This window comes from Carassius gibelio, chromosome A22 (genome assembly GCF_023724105.1).
Source record: "Carassius gibelio isolate Cgi1373 ecotype wild population from Czech Republic chromosome A22, carGib1.2-hapl.c, whole genome shotgun sequence".
NCBI classification, from domain to species: Eukaryota; Metazoa; Chordata; class Actinopteri; order Cypriniformes; family Cyprinidae; genus Carassius; species Carassius gibelio.
Window position 1 is genome coordinate 24846248 of NC_068392.1, and position 20361 is coordinate 24866608.

The following is a 20361-nucleotide window of genomic DNA, read 5'->3' on the forward strand; positions in this document are numbered from 1 at the left end:
ATGAGAACACCGTCAAGAAACTTAATGGATGACCCTAAACACATCGGCTAGCATTCCTGTAGGAGAAATATCGGTGAAGCTCCTGAGAGACAGAATTGGATGAAGAAAAAAAAAAAAGGAAAACAAGGCCACAAAACAAACAATGTTGCTCTTGCCACATTTAACATCAAGCCCCTCTGGGAAAACAACAATGGCTTCAGCGAGGCCACAGCACGTCTAAACGTTGCTAGATCTCTCTGGCTCGTGGGGTCATGCTCGACCAGCAAAAGTTGAAACAATTGGAGTTTTATATTTTCCATTGAGCTCAGCAGTCAGACAAGTGAAACGTGTATAAAAGCTCGGCCAGTTATGCTGTTCCCCTTCATCTGAAAGTCCTGTTATGGGAGCGCTTGGTGTGTGAAGGTTTAGAAGGTGAAGAACTTGTTGAAATGGTGATTCGGTGAGGAGTGTTGCTGCGGTACTGAGGTACTGTTCTGCTTTTCTGCAGGAATGACACACTTGTATGCCGATTTTGGCTTGAAAAAGACACAGAAGGATTGCTTTAGTCTGTTCTGGAGGGTTTGTGGAAATCATGCTGAGAATGAGAAGGATGGGAAGTTTCAGGCTATTGTTTTTAATTGAGTCCGTTTTAAAATTGCTGGAATTTTAATAGCTAAAGCCAGAATATTAAAAAAAAAAACCACACACATCAATGGTGGGAATATATAGAATATTGCAAATGATGTGGGTTTGATTTTTCTGTAAAAATCTGCAGGGAATTCAGGATTGAACTTTGGATGTCACCAGGTCAACCACCGGATCTTTTATAATGTCTACGGAGTGTTTCTAAAGGGTTTATTATGGGTTTCTATTATGGGTTTATTATTTATTATTATCTTTCAAAAGAGGTCTTATATGTAAATAACAGATCTATCCTGAAAGCTGCCATCTTTGCCTTGCATGGGCACTTAGTTCCAGAAACTTTCTTAGAAGCAATCAACTGATTGGTAAATGTAATATGACTGATTCTCTCTGTATTACAGCTCGTTGCAGCTGTCAAGAGGGAAAGAATACATTGATATTTTTAAGAGCCCTAAAAAATGGTCACTGGTAAAACATTGTGATTATTTTGTGTTACTGTATGAATTATTCAATTCTGTCTCACACATGGCAACTTTTGAATGGCTGTCAATGGAAATACAGACTTTTTGGCTACACAAATGTGTTTTTTTGGCCCCTGTTTTTTTTTTTTTTTTTTTTTGTAGCATATTGTGACCCTTGACCCTTGCTTTTTATATCTTTAAGGTTTTTTTAACTTTAAAAATAAGCTTCAATTTGTTGATTAGTATAGGTAACTAGTATAGGTTCTCATTTAATTCTAAATAGTTTACTAAATTAGTTACTCAATAAATACTCAACCTAAAACAAATATTTTAAAATAGTAGAATGTAAATAAAAACTGATACTAAAATAGCACGTTAATTTTATTAAAAAAATAACAATAAACAGTTTTACTTTTATTAACTATAAATAATTTATTCATTTTAGTTAATGTTAATTTCAGCATTTACTAATACATTAAACTCAGAAGTATCTGATAGTATTACTCAAAGGCATCGAGCTAAGATGAAACAATAATGAACAGCTGTATTTTTATTACCTCACATTAACAAAGATTAAAAGATACTGCTCTTTGTTAGTCAATGTTGGTAAATGCAATCGACTCATTTTAAGAAAAAAAGTGACCTTAAAAAAAAAAAAAAAATTGAGTATGTGCAGTCAATTAGGCTAAATCAATATTGTTTCAGTTCATTGCATCGATACACAGATGCTTCAAACATTGAATGTGCTGAGTGGATGAGCCCATATCAGTAATCTGATTTCATCTGTGTGTTTTCTGTGGCTGTATTGCATTGTGTGCAGTCGAAAGCATACGCAACACCACATGGTTATTGAACAGGAGTGAACAGTCAAAGAAAAGATCCAACTGCTGAACAGTGTGATGCATCTCAGGACTCATCTTAGACTTAACATGATTTACAGCCGTTAGTGTGACTGGACCATAAATTAAAAAATTATGATTTAAACTGTTTATCTGCCCTTCACTCGGGACTGTGCAGTCATTCTGGAACAATACAGCCCAGACAGAGCATGCTAAACAATATCAGTGCTGATTGGATGTGGAGTAAATAGATGTATTTCCACAAAGAAATACCCCAGTCATATTACAGTAAGTACATAAGTACATAATAAGTATGTAAGTACACTACAATACATGTAGGTATGTAAGTGCATACATTTAGTAAGTACGTAAGAAAGTAAGTAAATAAATACATTAAATTTAGTACAGAAAATGAACCCTTTAAAATCAGCAAATACAACAGCTGTTCTAACTGTACTACTATAACTTTTTTGTATTTCATTTATATAAATATATTTTTTTTATGGAGGTGAAATGCCTGATGATCTGGACATTCTTGATAATTTGTTATCATTCATAATTCATACTCACTCAGATACTAAATCTTGGTTAACTTGAAATCTAACCTGACTATTAAAACAGATTTCTGTTCATGCAAAAGCATTAAGAAACTACATGCCACATAGTTGTGCTCTCACACTCAATTCCTCTCAAATATAGTCAGCTTTAATATGCATATTTATTCAGTGCCTTGGCAATTTATTATCAAAAAGTGAAAAAATATAGCACAATGTATTGTGTTAATATAAAGGAATATTCCGGATTAACTTGTTTTACTTGTATTTTTAAATATGCATTGAGTTGTACTTTAAGGTTACAGAAAATGTCTTGGCAGAAAATAACCAGTACGTTTTCTGTTTTTGTTCATACAGTGTACCAAATCAATGCTTTTATGAATCACTGTTCGAGTCCATAAAATAAAATACAAAATATTGTACAGTATAAATAGCTCAATAAACATTACATTGGAGTTAAGTTTATTTATAATTCAGTTTAAAAAATCAGTTCTTCTACGTAAAGCTTCAAGTATAGCAAAGCATCTCACAGAAGAGACAGAGTCCGTGAATTGAGTGCTATAACAGTTTAATTTGGTCTTTCCCCGACGAGCACCGAGGTGCCGCTGACATGTTTGGACTCACAGGTTGTGATGTTTTCCAGGTTTCCCAAGGGGACGCTACTGAGAAGCTGGCTCACCAAGTCCCGCCCCAGACTGCTGCTGCTCATCGCTGGCTTGAAGAGGCCTCAGGTCACCCTCATGCGCAGGAAAAGGATGAAACGCACCAAAGTAGCAAAGGCCACGTAAGCGGTAAATATGGTTATTGTTGGATGTCAGAGCGACCTCTCAAACTCATCCCGACCACTTCAACCATCTTCAACCTGAACTTCAGTCTCCTTTAGACTTTATAGTGATTCCAATGGATTTGGATTGTGATGAAATGGACAAGTAGTTAGATTGAGAAGATCAGACAGAGCATAAAAAGGGCAAACCAGGTCAACAGTGATTGAAGAACTGTTGATGACTCATCATACATCTGTTGGACCTATTTTTAGCTGTGCACCAAATAAAAGACCAGGCACCATCCATGAATAGTCTGTAACTTGATGCCCCATTATATATATAAAAAAACACTTAAGAAAACTCTGAACATCAGATCCACATTTACTGCTGTCCAGCTAATGTTTACAGATAAAATCCAATCAGTTCAACTGGAAACCGCACAATCAAGTGAAGGTGAAAGATTTCCTCATACTAATTTTGTCAAACCTGTTACTCTGTGAAAATTCATGGGCAAAAACCTTTTAATAGGAATCCACATGATCAGAGGATCTGAGTGACGGCAAAATTTAGATTTAGCTCATTTTCAAGTTGGTCATATAATTTCAGAACTTCTGTGTGATCTGAGCTGTATATATCACCTCATTATTGCACATGTAATGAAACTGAAATTGGTTTGAAAGTGTCTTCTGTCAGTTCTACACCATGGAAATAGAAAGACCTGTGAAATTAGGCAAAAATGTTGCTATTATGACCACAACTTAAGTTGAATCAACATTCTGTTCATAGTAGTAGACATATTTTGGTCACACTTTAGTTATGGACTGATTCAGATTATTAACTAACTATTCACTATGGCTTTTGCCTCAATAAACTTCTAATTAGCTGCTTATTAATAGTTATTAACTAATTAACTAATTAGTAGTTAAGTTGAGGTATGTGGTGGTTTTAAGGGATCAAAACATGGTTAGACAGAATAAGGCATTATTTAAGTTGTAGTAGCCTATTGGCAGCATTTATTAAGCTCAAGCTTTTAACCCTGTTACCAAATTTTAATATTATAATTCTTCAAAGATGATTTTATTTAATTAATGAAAAAAAATGACTTCAAGGACTTAAAACAGCAGTTGTCCCAAAACAACCTTTGTGGTTAATTATCCATAGTTATAAAACCTGTTCCAAATTTTGGTAACAGGGTTGCAACATTTGAAAAGTTCATAGAAAATAAAAAGCTAATATATATATGTTTGGTCTCCTGGGGTTGATGATTCCTCTGGTGGTGAAACTTTCAAGCCATATTTTGTACCCTATTCATGGAAAGTGCTACCATAATATAATAAATAACATAATGACATGCTTTTTCAGCATAAATCTTACATGCAATTCCTTGCATTGCAGAACCTGCAGTCGTATGCCACATTTCACTTGAGTCGCTGACACAGAGAGAAGCTCCATCTGATGTCGACATGAACGCAGATCCAGAAACAGAGAAAGCATCTCAGTCGTCTCGGCCAAACATACGAACTAAACGCCAAAGCAGAAGCAGAAGAGGCTCTGAGTTTGTTGTGAAAATGAGGGACCTTCCACAAAGATCCAGACCCCCCGACTAAGATCTGGAGCCTCACAGTGACATTTGTTCATCTTTCTCTCAAATACACATCTGTCATGCTTCAGTTCACTACAGCGTGTGACAGCACATTATTGCTCTTGCTCTTGCTCTTTGGTTGACAGTGCTTTCCTTTCCTGTGTTCTCTGGTCAGGATTTCAGGGACTTTTATTTTTCGATTCCTAATGATGTGTGTGGGTGAAAAAGAAGAAGAAAAACACGAATGAAAAAAAAGAAAATAAAAATATATAATTGCCATGAGCTAGTAACCAACAGCACACCAGTGGGGTTTCCATACTGTTGAGCTCGACAGACTGACAGCTGACGGTCTATAACTTTGTCCAGAGAAGCAAAATAATTCATGTAAATGTCAATATCTATTGAAAAACCTTATATACATATACAGAGTTATATACATCCAACTTGATTATTCTGTGGCTCCCATTACCATTTAACACCCCCCCCCCCACACACACACCAAAAAACAAACAAAAACAAATCATCACTGAAACATGATTGAGAATTTGTTTTTATTAAAAAAACAAAAACAAAAAAACAACAAACAACAAAAAAAATCAAGCAGCTATTTGACAGCTTATACAAGTAATTAGTTTTTACTGAAGACGTCCACATAATTATTAATAAAAACTTCACTAATTATTAGGTGAATCTCATAAAGCATGTCAAATCTAGCTCATACAGTGTATCACACAAAATCCAAGGAAAAAAATAATTATATTTTGCATTAAGAACATTACCATTCTTTAGGACCATTATCTTTTCTGTTTACACTGTGACATTATTTTCATGACAATTAAGAACATTTTACCCCCAAATTACTGAAATGTTTCTCTTCTCTCTCTCTCAACAGTTACTCATTAGATTCTCATTACTATGGTACACTAATAAAAATGTAAACAAATGATATCAGGTATAAATATAATAAAAAATTTGATGTAAAATTCTTTATGAAAAATATAATTCATATATTTTATACATGTTTTTATTCAATATTTGTATATTTTTATCATATAATTTTATAAATTATATTTTCAAATTCTAACTTGATTCTGGTTTCAACTGAGATCGGGGTGAAATATGGGGTGAAATATGACATTTTTCATGAGATTCACTCATCACATTTGCTTCAAGTAACTTCCAGCAACAAGCTACAGAACAATGAGTAAAAATATATGCTTACATAGTTTGAAACTTATTTTTTTTCTATAGAAAAATTGTTTTTTGTGTTCATATTGTCTTCTCTCCCTAGCTACTAATGTGAAAGCAAGCACAGACTTCTTTGAAGAATTGCATACGTTTAATTTTTTGATTCTTTTCAGCAATTCTTTGAATAAACAAGGTAACACTTTATATTAAGTCGTCCCATTTGTCCTTTGTTACATATGTGATAACATAGTAATGAAATAGTAATTACACATTTATAAAATCAGATAAATCCCAAAAAATTTGGGACAAAAACATTTTTAGACATAAACCACTGATAACAGCCATTTATAACATTTGCATAGCAAATTAATTAATTACTAATTAAATGATCCAAAACTAAGCACTTAATATAAAGTGTGACCAATGTGTGCCAACATGTTAAAATCAAAGCCCTGAGGATGATTCATGTGAATTTATCTATTATGTTTGAATAACTTCAATTCATACGTGAAAACACTAATTAAGTACACCTCTCTCTCTCTCACACACACACACACACACAGTCTAGCTGAAGTTTCTCTTTAGTTGTGGTTTTTGCAGTGCTAGTTAGAAATCAGCATTCGTTATATTTAATCTAATTTCTTAAATGGCATCTGATTCTGCATTTTTCAATTTATGTTCAAGCATTAATTATGAAACCCATTGAGGAAGTTACACAGAGATCCTGTGGGATAGGCAAGTTAACATGAACAGGTTCAACTTTAATTTATTTTCTTTAGACATGATTTTTAAATAATTATAGAAAAAGATTTTGATTACTGTGTCCTAACCAGATGTTGATGCAGGTTTATGTCGTTTGATCTGTGTGCACAATGAAGGTGAAACTACTGTGCAATATAAAACAATCACAGCCAATCAGACTATATTTGACATTAAATATTCAACCATATGGACCAATGAGAGAAGCTTCATCACCCTGGCTCTGGTCTGAGCTTCAGAAGGTCCCACCAGAGGAATGATTTCAGATGGGCGAGTGTTTGGGATGTTATTTTATGGTGAATTTCTGCTGGATTAGCTTGTATCTGTTGAGCTGCTGCTCAGAGACGGACGGCTGAAGACCTGCCAGAGCCTGTCTGAAGTCTTCTGAACACAGAATCAGAGCGCTGGCCTCCGAATCCACACCTGCATCACAGACACAGAGATGAAGAAAGAGTGAAGGAAAGTTGTGCAGACATTGAGGAACAAGCAGAGAGACAGACAGAGTCAGGCCAGACACATGCTCTACTTCAGCAGACTAATGTACATGTGAATGCTTGACCAATGCATTGCCAAAGCCAAGGGTTAGAATGAGGTCCTGCATAGTGTTTGCATAGAGTATGTTTTTAGGCTCAGAGTGAGTAGCTGGAATATGGACACATGTGATTCATGCATAAAATGTTCATTTTAATTTATTTTTGGTTTAAAGATAGCTCCGTCTTTTAAATGTTTAACCAATAAAGATCTCAGCTGTAGACTGGCAAATGCACGGACACTGTTTTGATATTTTGTTTCTTAATATATTGCAAATATTTGCATGGAAATTAATGTTTGAACACGCTGATGAGTCTGGAAAAATAAAACACTTCAAATTTGACAGCACAAATTTTTTACAAATCATTCTTTATGTATATTGTTATGTATAATTATATATAATTCCTTATATAGATACACATATACTGACAGAAGACCTTCAGCCACTTATAATTGAAAAATTATATTAAGTATATATATATATATATATATATATATATATATATATATATACTTAATATGTAATCATATATAATGTAGTTCATATTTTTTACAATGTTTTTGAAAGAAGTCTTAAGCTCAGCAAAGCTGAATTTAATCAAAAACAGTAATATAATAATAATAAAATCTAATAATAACACTTATTTAGCAAGAGCGCATTAAACTGACTGAAAGTGACAGTAAAGACATTTAGAAATATTTCTATTTCAAGTCAATGCTGTTCTTTTAAACTTCTTCAACATTGACAGCGGCAAGAAATGTTTCTTAATAATTTATAAAACCAATAAAATACTAAACACTAATAACTAAACACTAAATTGTCATATTAAAATGATTTCTGGAAGAAATTACCGCAGGTAACAGAGACTGTGGCATTTAGTTTGACACGGATACTGCTGTACTTTTCCCCATACCTTCAGTGATTCGAGAAATCTTCCTCTTGATGGCACACATCATGGCGTCCGAACAGAGCGCGTAGAGATCTGCTCCGGTCAGCTGAGGAGGACAGGACTCCACGACCTCGGACAGACACACGCTGGGATCCACTTTAAACCTGCAAGCAGAACACCAGCAGAGAGTCATCGGGGTCATCACACACCCTCCAGCACTGAGAGAGAGGAGCGTCATGATGGACACACTCACCTGCGCAAGACTGCCTTCAGAACCTGCAGCTGAGACTCTCGGTCTTCATTCACTCCCACATACACCAACTTATCAAACCTGCGGGGAAAACATGCAAGAATGCAAGACTGCAAGACAAACTGAAGAGCAACTGAATCTGAATGCATTTACCTGCCAGGCCTGAGCAGGGATGGGTCCAGCAGATCTGGGCGATTAGTTGCTCCAATCACAAAGACATCTCCAGACGAATGAAGACCGTCCAGCTCTGCTAAAAGCTGTGACACAACCCTAATAAAAAAAATAAATAAAAAAAGACAAAACCCGGCTTAATGTAACAATATCCATTGTTTCAAACCAGCTTCACAGTATAAAACAGGAAAGTACCAGAATAAAGTAATGCTTAATTAAAAAACTGAGGCAAATCCAAATATATTTACTCAGTCTTTATTTAGCTTGAGTAGTTTAATAACAATAATAGTTCAGTTCAATAGCCGAATGCATTTGTGGATTTTGAAATATTTCTTTGCGTCAAGACATGCTGAAAAGTCCACAAATAAGTGGACTCCACCCACCGTCTACTCAAGCCAATCAGATAGCAGAGCCAAAACACTGTGACAAATCATGCTTTGCTTTAAACTCAGGAGGTGGTAATAGTTTCAGTTTGCACCCGTGAAAGGAAGTGACATGGCGATGAATCACCGGCAGTAAACTGATGTCCCGTTCTCCTTCTGAAGTACTGCACACTTGCATAAATATAGGACAAAGTATAACGTAGAAGACTAAATACGAGTCCAAGTGACTGATTTTATGGACTTCCTATCTTAGCCAATGCAGATGAATGAGCGAGGTTATCTCAAGAAGAGACCTCCCTGAATGTAAAGCAAAATGTAATTAGTTATAGTGCTATGTGCTATGGCTGTTATGTGACTGGCTTGAGTAGATATGGGTGGAGCTTTACATTTATGTGTGGATCATAATGTATTTATTTGGAATAAAGGAACAAAATTAACCCCACAGTACAGTATACTCACAGATACTGAATTTAAAATTTTCCTCAGCTGTAAGTCATAACAATTAGATTTAACACAAAAAAAAACCTTGAAATATTTCAGTTTGTGTGCAATGAATCTAGAATATAAGAAAGTTTTTTTTTTTTTTTATTAAATTACAAAAAATAAAGAACTTTTCCATGACCTTCTAATTGTTTTGAGATGCACCTGTAAAATTGACTTGACTTGAGTGCATTTTTATTTTACTCCACTACATTGCTTACTTTCCACTATATTCTGAACTGAGGAAATCCTCAGGCAGGATCCCATAACTGATTCGTGAACGAGCTGAATCTTTTGAACTGGTTCACAAATCACACTATTCATTCACAGATTGGACTGGTGTTGCTATATTTTACTGAGTTTAGCATCTGCACATGTCTTGTGATGCTGACCTGTCCATCACCCCTCCTGAGTCTCCACTGTGTCCTCTATTAGGAGCCAAAGAGTCCAGCTCATCAAAGAAAATAACACAGGGAGCAGCGGTTCTGGCCTTTCTGAACACTGACGGACAGAGAGAGAGATGTTAACCAGCTCAGTGAAGTAAATACAGTGGACAACAGATCGACAGGAGTAGTTTATTTAATTGCTCTTACCTTCTCGAATGTTCTCTTCACTCTGACCAACGTACATGTTGATGAGTTCAGGACCCTTCACACTGGAAACAAACACAAGTTTTGACTCTGACCAGTCTCCTGAATATTTCAAACTCAAAAGCAAACAGATGAAGTGATGTAGTCACCTGAGGAAGGTCATGGTACACTCGGTGGCGACGGCTTTAGCCAGCAGGGTCTTCCCGGTGCCAGGCGGCCCGTAGAGCAGCAGTCCGGAGCGCCGCAGCCCCAGCGAGAGCAGCTCTGGATGCTCCAGAGGAAGCTGAATCGTGTCCAGAATTTCCTTCTTAACCTGCTGCAGTCCACCAACGTCCTGCCACCTGACCGACGGGATCTGACATGAAGAAATAATCACATCTTTATTAAAGCAGGAGATTTTACTTAAAGTTGGGTAAATAGTACACTTCAGCAGAGACTTCATTTCTGGGTGAACCTTTCTGACTTAATAGGCGATTTCAAAGAGGCTAGCAATAGCAAGCTAGCTTTGAAAGCATAAGATCACACCCTCCCTGCATAATCACTCTCCAAAGCCACGCCTCCTCCAAAACACATGACTGTGCACAGACAGAGCAGAGGATAACCAGCGACACGATGAGAAACGCTGTCAGATCACCTCATCTCTCGTTCAACAGTGAGAAAACATCACAGTACGAAGCAGTTTATCATAGTCCGTGGACTGAAGAATTTGACTGGACAAACATTTTTATGATCCTACACCTCCCACAGATGAAATAAATCCATTTAGACCACTTAACTTAGTGATTGCTGTCGAGACATGAAGAGAATATCAACCAGCATAACAAAAAATGTTTTTGAACAATTACCCTTGTGAAAAAGAGGTGTGCTTAACTGTATTGCATGTGCACTTACAGTGTACCTCAAAACCTGAAAGTATCATTTTAAACTATTACTGGTAGTTCATGTTATATTAATAAAATGAAAGTGTTTCTTAACACATTAAAAGTACACTTTTGTAATAATGTCAAATTAAAAGTTTGACTTTAAAGTGCAATTTAAATAATATCAGTTTTAATAACATTTTGCCATTCTTTTAAAAAATATACTTATTTTGATGTGCTGACTTACATGCTAACGTGCATGAATGTCCAAATTAAGTCCTTAGCAATGCATATTACTAATAATAATGCATTTTTGATATATTTTTGGTAGAAATTTTACAAAATATCTTTATTGAACATGATCTTTACTTAATATCCTAATGATTTTTGGCACAAAAGAAAAATCAATCATTCTGTCCATTACAATGTATTGTTGTCTATTGCTACGGATACAGCTAGCCGTGCTACTTATGACTGCTTTTGTGCTCCAGGGTCACATATTTTAGTTTATAATAAATGCTTATAAGTACAATCGGCAGTACAATTTAACCATATTTTAAAGACAATATTCCAAAACAAATCTACACATAAAGATGTACTTAAGTCCTACTTGAGCAGGTCAAAGAAAGAACCCATAAATGCATTTAATACAATTATAATATAATACATTTTTCATGAGAGTACAATGGACACAAAAGACAAAGTCAAAGCAACTGTACTTTTGGGGCTCCGATGGCTTGTGAATGTGCCTCCTGCAGGACGTCCAGAGCAGCGCTGAAGTCCTCAGACGTGACGCTCACCCCAGAGACACACAGATCCTCCTCTTCCTGTTCACTCGCCGCTTCTGGAAAACTATAGACCCAAAACACCACAGCAGTTTCTCATCCATACAACAGAACGAGCACAAACAGAGCTGGAGCGACTGACAGCAGCTGGGTGAAGACTTACTACGTCTGCAGAAGTCGTCTGTGAGCAGCTTTCCCAGCACTGGTAAGAAGTGCACAAAGATCTCCTAAAACAAAACCCTACAGAAACAAAACCGTATGGGCTATCAAATGTACTTATGTAAAGTTGGACCAGGACCATTTATAAAAAAAAGTACATGAAAGCATAGATAAGATAGATGATCAGTAAATAGTCTCACAGCAGTCTTTTTGGCAATCTGGCCAAGATTGACGTCTTTTCCCAACAGCAGGTCCTCACTGAGGCTGGACAGCATCGTCCTGCGCTGCGCCTCAGACAGACTCTCTATCGTCACCTGGTGCACAAACGCTGCCATCACATCTGAGGACAGCTCTCGCTGGCTGCTCACAGACCCCACCACCACCACACTGCAGAAGAAGAGAAGAAACAAGTAAATGAGTACAAACGGCCATATGCTTCTTTCAACAGTCTTTGGAGGTATTTTCTTTTCCATTAAAGCAAGTGGAAGGAGTCTGGCATGTTGCCGTCTCACCTGGCGTGAGCAGTTGCTACGAGCTGGCAGAGGGTGGACGAGACCCTGGAGTCGGTCTCAGGGCCGTCTCGCGACTGGCCGAGCAGCTGCAGGTTTCTCAGCAGCAGAACACACGGGTGATGGAGCTCCGCTCTCTCAAAGACAGACTTCATCTTCACCTCGCACGCAGCTGCAGTGTCTGCACAGAGACCGACGCAATCCACCTGCACACACCAGCCTCCTCATATCATAACATGCATTCTGTGCAGTTTGGTTTTTGAACAAATAAATTCAACTATTAAAATATGGCTATAACATGAGTCAGCACTGAGACATTTGCTCACTTGATGCAATGCAGTTGGCCACAAATGTGGCAGTGCTTTAACTAAAACGAGTAATCAATAATAATTAGGGGAAACAAATTCTTAATTTATAGTCACAGTATCATGCCTGCATTTCATGGAAAGTAAAGATGTATTGACAAAAAATATACAACAACAAATTCTGCATAGAAAACTATCAAGAACAATTGTTAAATGGTATTAACTAAAATGCAAAAATTTAATATTTGTGTATTTTTATGCTCATTAGAGCATCCCATTTGTTAGCTTAGCAACATGCTAATGTTCTACTTGACTCAACTGTGTTTTGTTTGCTGTAAACTTATGAAAGACACAACTTATGAAGGTTTTGATGCTAGTAACTGTGGAAAAAACTACTGCAGAATAATCCCAGCTCACCTTGATCAGATGCAGATGCAGCCTCCTGCTAGCTGCTCTTACCGCCGTGACTTTACCACTGCCATTGGGACCCATCAGAAGAACCGAACAGCCTCTCTTTAATGTTAGAGAGCTGCAGAAAATTAAAAAGATACTGAAGAATATAAAGTTGTGAAATGAATTGTGGTTAATTTGTTTAATATACCAGCAGGTTTTGTTAATAAATATGGTTTGAAAATAATGTTATAATTAGTCATAATTACAGGAGGAATACAGAAAATATTTTAGCCTATATGGGTTAGGGGACTTATATGTATATGTATATATATATATATATATATATATATATATATATATATAGAGAGAGAGAGAGAGAGAGAGAGAGAGAGAGATAACAAGTGGTTGACAAAGAGAGGCCTTTTAGTCCAATAGGTTGAGATCTGCTATTATTACAGAAGGACGGATGCACAAAATGAATATGTTTAACAACATAACTTTTAACTGAGATTTTATGTTCTTAAAAGAGCAATATTAATACTGCAATATTGAGGTTGTGTGCACTTTATACATAATATATATATACACGGTACAGACCTTTCGCTGAAGTGAGGTTGGATGATGGTGAGCAGCTGCTCCACAGTGCTGGACAGACCCGGGGGACAGAGACTCGTCCAGAAAGATGAACCCTTCTGCAGCACAGAGCAGGGAGAGCGGCTGTGGGCGGAGCCTCCCTGTGGACAGCCAATCAGAGCTTGAGCACACCTGCATATATGAACTGCACAATATGACAGAGCAGATTCCGACTGGACTATTATTAATGTAATTTCTCACCATGTATAGTGAAGTGTGACTGGAATCAGCCAGATATGAAGAAACCTCTTCCTCCTCAGCGGAGAAACCGCACACCTGCTTCACTCTGAAATACAGCACAGGCCACCTGCGAAACACAGAGGCTGCATGAGGACTGGTGTTCAGAGACCTCGAAAGCCTCGGCTGAAGATAAACCCACACCTGAGGATTCCTTCAGAGCTGTTCTCGATCAGATCAGGATGTCCTTCTGACGGGATTCCCAATATACTCCCCCGCTGAACAAGCCTGCAAACAAACAATGCTCAGGAAAACCAGGAAGAGGGACTGTGCGTATATGCTACGTCTGAAAGTGCGCTGTGAGCACCTGGGTGTGCTGAAGTGCTTGTAGAGGATGCTGTCGAAGGGCCCATGGGAGTTGTAGTCTGGAGATACGACGGCTTCGATGTGCAGCTCTTTAGCAAACAGCGGCGCTGCACATCGACACGCGCTCACGGAGATCTGAGACCCAGCCTCAGACGACTCCTTATTCCACCTCTGCTTGAGTTACATGACACACACATACACACACACACACACACACAAAACAATCACACATCTGCTGACATCTGATCAACCATCAGACCTCACTGAGTGTTTACAGACAGTGGCAGACTGATAAAATAATATCTGGCCATTCTTGAGATGAGCAGTAGTCAATAACCAGAACTGGGATTAAAAATGCTAAGGTGTTTACATATATATATATATATATATATATATATATATATATATATATATATATATATATATATATATATATTGAACATGTATAAAAATATAAATGCTTGTCTATTTGAAGGAAGTATTTGTATTTAATCTCTCTATATGAAGTTGGATGTATAGGTATATCAAAAGATATGTAAGAAATTAAGAATACCCCTACCGCTTGATTGTTTATATACTTGGAAAGTGTAGACTATATCATCGCACAGTTCTGTATATCTTTAAATATATATATACACTCCACCTTAATTTTGATGGTCTTATTTCCGACAGGCACTGCCATCCCGTCTGCCAGGTTAAACCACTGAACCGGTGAAATGAAGCCCACATTGTCATTCATATCCATGTCTTGCTGTCTAACTGATTCAAAAGCTCTGATAGAAACCAGATGAACACGTCCCTGCTTCTTAAAGGGAAATGAACAGCTACTCTCCCGGTCACCGAGGACTGGACTCAGAGAGGTCTTCTTCGTCTTGTCTGCTGGGATGGACGCAATGACCCACTCCCCGTTAAACAAACCCATCTTCAGTAACAAGCTCTTGTGCACAAAAATAGTGCTGTCGACATCCAATCCTTCATTCTGCTCTAGTCTAGACAGAATTCCTCCAGGTTTCTGGAGATTTGAGACGTCTACCACGCTCACATCAAGTCTGCATTCAAGAGCCTGCAGGAAAGCACTGAAGTCCAACACTTTAGTGTTCAGCAAAGAGCTACCAGAACTCAAGCTACTGGCATACTGGGCAAAATCAGAGACAAAGAGCGAGGAAGCGGACAGTCTGCTTGTGCTGCTGGTGTTGGTCAGGTCCAGATCTCTGCAGTCTGACACCACCACACTAGTGTCCACTGTTATCCTGCCCTGACTGACAGGGGTGCACTCCAGCACCATCACCTCCGACAGGTACTGCTGCACCTGTGAGGCTTCTTCCCCCAGTAAATGATGGTAGGGGATCAGAAGCGCGTCGCCTTGCCTCGCCAGCAGAGTCTGTCCGTGACAGGAGGCTAGGATCAGCAGAGCATTGGAGAACTTCTCTGAAGAAGCCCATTTAAAGCTCTGCTTCGTCCGAGCCCCGATCACAATCTTCTTTAAAGGCAGCAGAGACTGTGGGCGAATCGTTCCTGGCGAGTGCTCCTTCAGTCCGTAGTGTTTGAGGAAAGATATGCTCACGTAAACAGCGAGACACGTGGGAATGTTTACATCGGTCTCTTCATCCGGAGTCGCGTGCGCGCACACCAAAAAGCCCCGATTACAGGGGGACTGCTGGTCTATCAGAGACAATAACAACGCGTATGTGGATCCAGTGTAGCCCGGGAACTTTTGAGTAAATTGTGTTTTGTTGATAAGCACATGTAGAGGATGAATATGTGTTGGAAAGTCATCAAGACACTGCAACTTCACGGGAGCCGCCATGTTGAAAATGTGCGCATGCGCACTGAAACTACAAAAACTGACCGCTGACCTTTTTTTTTTCAAATATATTCAATTCAATTAAAGTTTATTTGTATAGCGCTTTTTACAATACAAATCGTTACAAAGCAACTTTACAGAAAATTATGTTTCTACAATATTTAGTAGTAGCTAGCTAGTACACTGTAAAAACTAAAGGTTCCTGGAGGCACCTTTTGGGGTTCTTCACTTCGCCACGCCGGCGGAACCCTCTGAATAGCTTCTAGGCACCACTCTAAATGGGGGTGGTTCTCTGAGGAACTTTCAATGGTTCCTGGAGGAACCCTTTTATTAGGATGGCCAGGAACCACCTGGGGTGCTTCAAGGCACCATTTCCCTAATTTCACTCCCCCCCCCCCCCCACTGGTTTATTTATTTTTCCTGCTATTGACATTTTTAATGATTAAAAAAAACAAACTGAAAAAAATAAAACAAATGCATATAAAACATAGTTTATTGATAAGCAACAACAATATCCATAATCACCTTAAATAGTCAATACTGCACATCACAATCCCATTCATGGACACATCAGTGTTAATATTGCTATAAACAAATAACAACAACAACAAAAAAATTTACACCTTGGTAAAATTATTATCAAATAAATGGGACTCAATTATCTTAGAACTTTAAAAAAACATTTCATGTACCTAAAACAATGATACAATTTAAATTAATAAATTCAATTCAATTTTAGACACAATGCAATTCATAGTAACATTTTCTTTCCTGTTCTAAATTGTGGTAACTGATTGGAAGAATAACTTCGAGAGCAGTGAATGGCAGAGTATCACAAATATATTTTTGCATTCTCATTTACTCAAATAACAAAACATAAACTCTAAAGATAGCATTTTCACAACTTTCAATCAAAGGAAAAAATCTGACACAGACTGATAACAGCAGTCAGAAGAGAGAACAATGTCAAATTTATCATTCCTCCCAAAGACTCTGGATTTGAAACACCCTTGCATTAGCTATTTTTTTTCCACATAATTAAAAAAAAAATCAAAATATAAAACAATGGGGAGGATTTACGATGCTGATGGCCGCTGAAACGCATCACCACAGCTGTTCTGAGATTATGTGTAGGCTGTTCATTGAAAAAAATAGTGATATACATCAAATTAAATAATAAAATATTTACATTTATTCATTTAGCACAGGTATTTTTTTTATTATCTTAAAAATGAGGAACACCACAGGAATTATTTATGTCATATTATTGCATTGAATAATGGTTGTAGACTAATTAAGTACACAATGTGTCTATAATGTGTGTGTGTACACTACATATGTCTACACACATGGACAAACTCATACTTACCTCATCATATACAGTCCAGGACAGCAGGATCATCATGTAACAGGAAGGGCAATGGTATAATTTCTCTAAAATAAAAAAAATAAAAAGAACTGTTAATAACCTATAAATGGGGTTAAGTGAGGTTAACTAAAGTTCGGGAGCAGGGCCACACCTCAAACAATCACCTGACTTCCAAACCTCCATATATACCAGGCCACCTCACACCACTCTGCTAGTCTCGTTCTCGAAAACCCACCCTTCCCTCCCTTTCTCATCCATTCAACCAACCTTATCCCACATTATATTTCTATCAGGTTGTATCAGGCGTGGTCCTAGCTAGTGAAATAATTGAATGTTTTAGAAGGGTTTCTGGTGTGTGTCTGCTACCGTTCACTTATTTACACACCTGCAAAATATGGGGTATGTCCAGAGAGGTCTGTTTATTGTCAACCAGCATCAGACTTCAGCAGCTGTCCACTGCCTCACAGGTGTCCACTACAGAGCCACATTTCTTCATTAACTGCTGAATAAAAAATAACATATGGGTAACGTTAGTTTTTTTATTGTTTAATTCAGTTCAGTGTAACAGTGTATCATATATAATTTTGGATTAGGCCAAGCTGAAACACTATTTCAGTTATTTCAATGTCAAATAAATAATGAAATACTTACATGGTGCTGCTCTGTGAAGCTTTTGAGACTTTCAGAGAAGTCATACTGGATTTTCTGAGGAGAGAAAATTATCAAAACCAGTTTAAGTACGTTATGTGCAAATGTAACGTACGTTAACATGGATGTGTAACTATTTAACAAACGTAAACGAAAGAGTTACAATGAATAAACACATAAACACGTAAACAATGAATAAACACATAAACATTTAAACATCATGCGTACACCAAACTAATAATAATTGTTTGTGACCTTGTGTTTGTGGTCCCCATTTCGTCCCACAAAGTGCATTAGACTCGTAAGCATCGCGGCTATTAAATTAATGGTTAAAACAAACATACAAAAAAAAAAAAAAAAAAAAAAATACATACAGTCTATTGTGTCAGTGTGGGAATTAGTATACAAATAATAAACCTGTGTATTTATTTCGGAGTCTTTACTCACCTTGCGCAGCGGTTGTTTCTTACTCTCGATGAATGGAGCTTGGAGCCGTTACTTCTTTGTATTTGAAATCGCTCTTCCACGCACGCGCGCGTGAGCAAACAGTAGGAGCGCGAGGACGCGTCCAAACCGTCTATGGTCCAAACCTCATGCATTTTCTTCTTGACAACAGCTGAAAAATTATTTCTGAATAATTTAAACTTATTTTATTAGGCAAATAAAAAAAAACCTCTAAATATTACTATTGTACCGATTGTTATAATTAGAATATATATATATATTTTTTTTTATTAAAGTAGCTAATGCGTAATGAGTCATATTTAGTTAATCATATTTTTAATGTTTGCTTTAAAGTTTCAAGGTAAACTATCCACCTTCAAATGATTTAACATTTAGCCTATTTCAATAAAACTATTTTATTTATTTATTTATTTATTTATTTATGTTTTGACAGAACAAGTGTGAAGATTTTTACATTTAGTTTTTTTCACATGGAAAGTGCCACAAAAGTCATTGTTCCATCACATTCCTCAAAAGTAATTATTAATAATAATAATAATCAGTCAAATTTCATTTTTGTCACATGAATCTCTTGGTTCTTCCAGATGCTGGCTTTTACAAGTGAGATCTTCCAGGAACCACTTTAATGTTAACAGAGCTTACAGTAACCCCTTTTTAAAATGTGAGTTCCTCCAGGAACCTTCAGAGCACGTTGAGGTCTCAGTGTAATGAAAGGGTGACTCCAGAACCTCAGAACTGGGAACAAAGTGCTTCGAGGATCCCATGAGTTCCTGCACGAACTGTAAAGACTATAATGGTTCCTCCAGGAACCATATTATGAGAAAAAGAGCTTTGAGGCACTTAAAATACATTTTAAGGTTTCAGGAGTACTCAAAAGGATACCTGAGGCACCTTTAGTTTTTACACTGTAGTTTGTGCACGTTTGACAGGATTTTAGAAAAAAAATTAAAAAATAATACAAGACCTTGTCAGCTAGACGATGAACTATCAATATTATTAATTAATAGTTATTATATGATGCAGTCACACATGTAGCAATAATTGTTAGTTCTGTTTGTTGATTCAAGGTGTTTGTTGATTCAAGGTGTAAATCCTAGGCAAAACATAGAAACAAAATATAGACATCATTAGCATAGTTGCTGATCCAACAAAGTAAAATTAGTTTAACCCAAGCTAATGAATAAAAATGCACATTTGATCAGATGCAACTACACTCACAATTTAAGAGATACATTATCCGTATGCTTGGCGAAAGAGATGTGTTTTTAATCTAGATTTAAACAGAGAGAGTGTGTCTGAACCCCGAACATTATCAGGAAGGCTATTCCAGAGTTTGGGAGCCAAATGTGAGAAAGCTCTACCTCCTTTAGTGGACTTTGCTATCCTAGGAACTACCAAAAGTCCAGCGTTTTGTGACCTTAGGGTGCATGATGGGTTGTAGCGTGGTAGAAGCCTAGTTAGGTACGCAGGAGCTAAACCATTTAGGGCCTTATAGGTAAGTAATGATCATTTGTAACTGATAAGGAACTTAATAGGTAGCCAGTGCAGAGACTGTAAAATTGGGGTAATATGATCATATTTTCTTGACCTTGTAAGGACTCTAGCTGCTGCATTTTGGACTACCTGTAGCTTGTTTATTGACAAAGCAGGACAACCACCTAGAAGTGCATTACAATAGTCCAGTCTAGAGGTCATAAATGCATGAACTAGCTTTTCTGCATCAGAAACAGATAACATGTTGCGTAGCTTGGCAATGTTTCTAAGATGGAAGAATGCAGTTTTTGTAACATTGAAAATATGATTTTCAAAAGACAAATTGCTGTCT

At 37.1% G+C, this 20361-nt stretch overlaps 1 protein-coding gene and 2 long non-coding RNA genes across 4 annotated transcripts; 1 reads left to right on the forward strand and 2 right to left on the reverse strand.

The window, feature by feature from the left end:
• Positions 1-254: 254 nt before the first annotated feature.
• LOC127943436 (uncharacterized) lies at positions 255-5262 on the forward strand. The gene is made up of 3 exons (XR_008149650.1): positions 255-465; positions 3119-3266; positions 4635-5262. It is a non-coding gene; the product is annotated as an uncharacterized LOC127943436 (long non-coding RNA).
• A 93-nt stretch (positions 5263-5355) lies between these two features.
• Positions 5356-16077, reverse strand: pex6 (peroxisomal biogenesis factor 6). Its single transcript, XM_052539902.1, has 17 exons — positions 14894-16077; positions 14252-14421; positions 14089-14172; positions 13909-14014; positions 13672-13808; positions 13099-13210; positions 12380-12582; positions 12068-12254; positions 11872-11948; positions 11643-11775; positions 10213-10418; positions 10067-10128; positions 9866-9974; positions 8593-8709; positions 8443-8520; positions 8214-8353; positions 5356-7191 (listed from the first exon to the last, which is right to left on the reverse strand). The coding sequence occupies exons 1-17, from the start codon at positions 16055-16057 to the stop codon at positions 7055-7057; spliced, it is 3222 nt and encodes a 1073-aa protein (XP_052395862.1). The 5' UTR covers positions 16058-16077; the 3' UTR covers positions 5356-7054.
• A 452-nt stretch (positions 16078-16529) lies between these two features.
• LOC127943434 (uncharacterized) lies at positions 16530-18191 on the reverse strand. Of its 2 annotated transcripts, none has more exons than XR_008149648.1 (4): positions 18075-18191; positions 17809-17925; positions 17424-17488; positions 16530-17189 (listed from the first exon to the last, which is right to left on the reverse strand). It is a non-coding gene; the product is annotated as an uncharacterized LOC127943434 (long non-coding RNA). The 2 variants fall into 2 exon arrangements; XR_008149647.1 differs by having other exon boundaries at positions 17809-17922; positions 18075-18134.
• Positions 18192-20361: the final 2170 nt, after the last annotated feature.

Bases quoted from the DNA above. Each gene is read 5' to 3' on its own strand.
- pex6 (XM_052539902.1), bottom strand. From the start codon at position 16,057: ATGGCGGCTCCCGTGAAGTTGCAGTGTCTTGATGACTTTCCAACACAT. The intron at 12,583-13,098 runs GTGAGCTGGGAT...TGGTGTGTGCAG, and splicing joins TGCATCTGCATCTGATCAAG to GTGGATTGCGTCGGTCTCTG. The intron at 10,419-11,642 runs GTACAGTTGCTT...TCTTCATGTCAG, and splicing joins AAGCCATCGGAGCCCCAAAA to ATCCCGTCGGTCAGGTGGCA.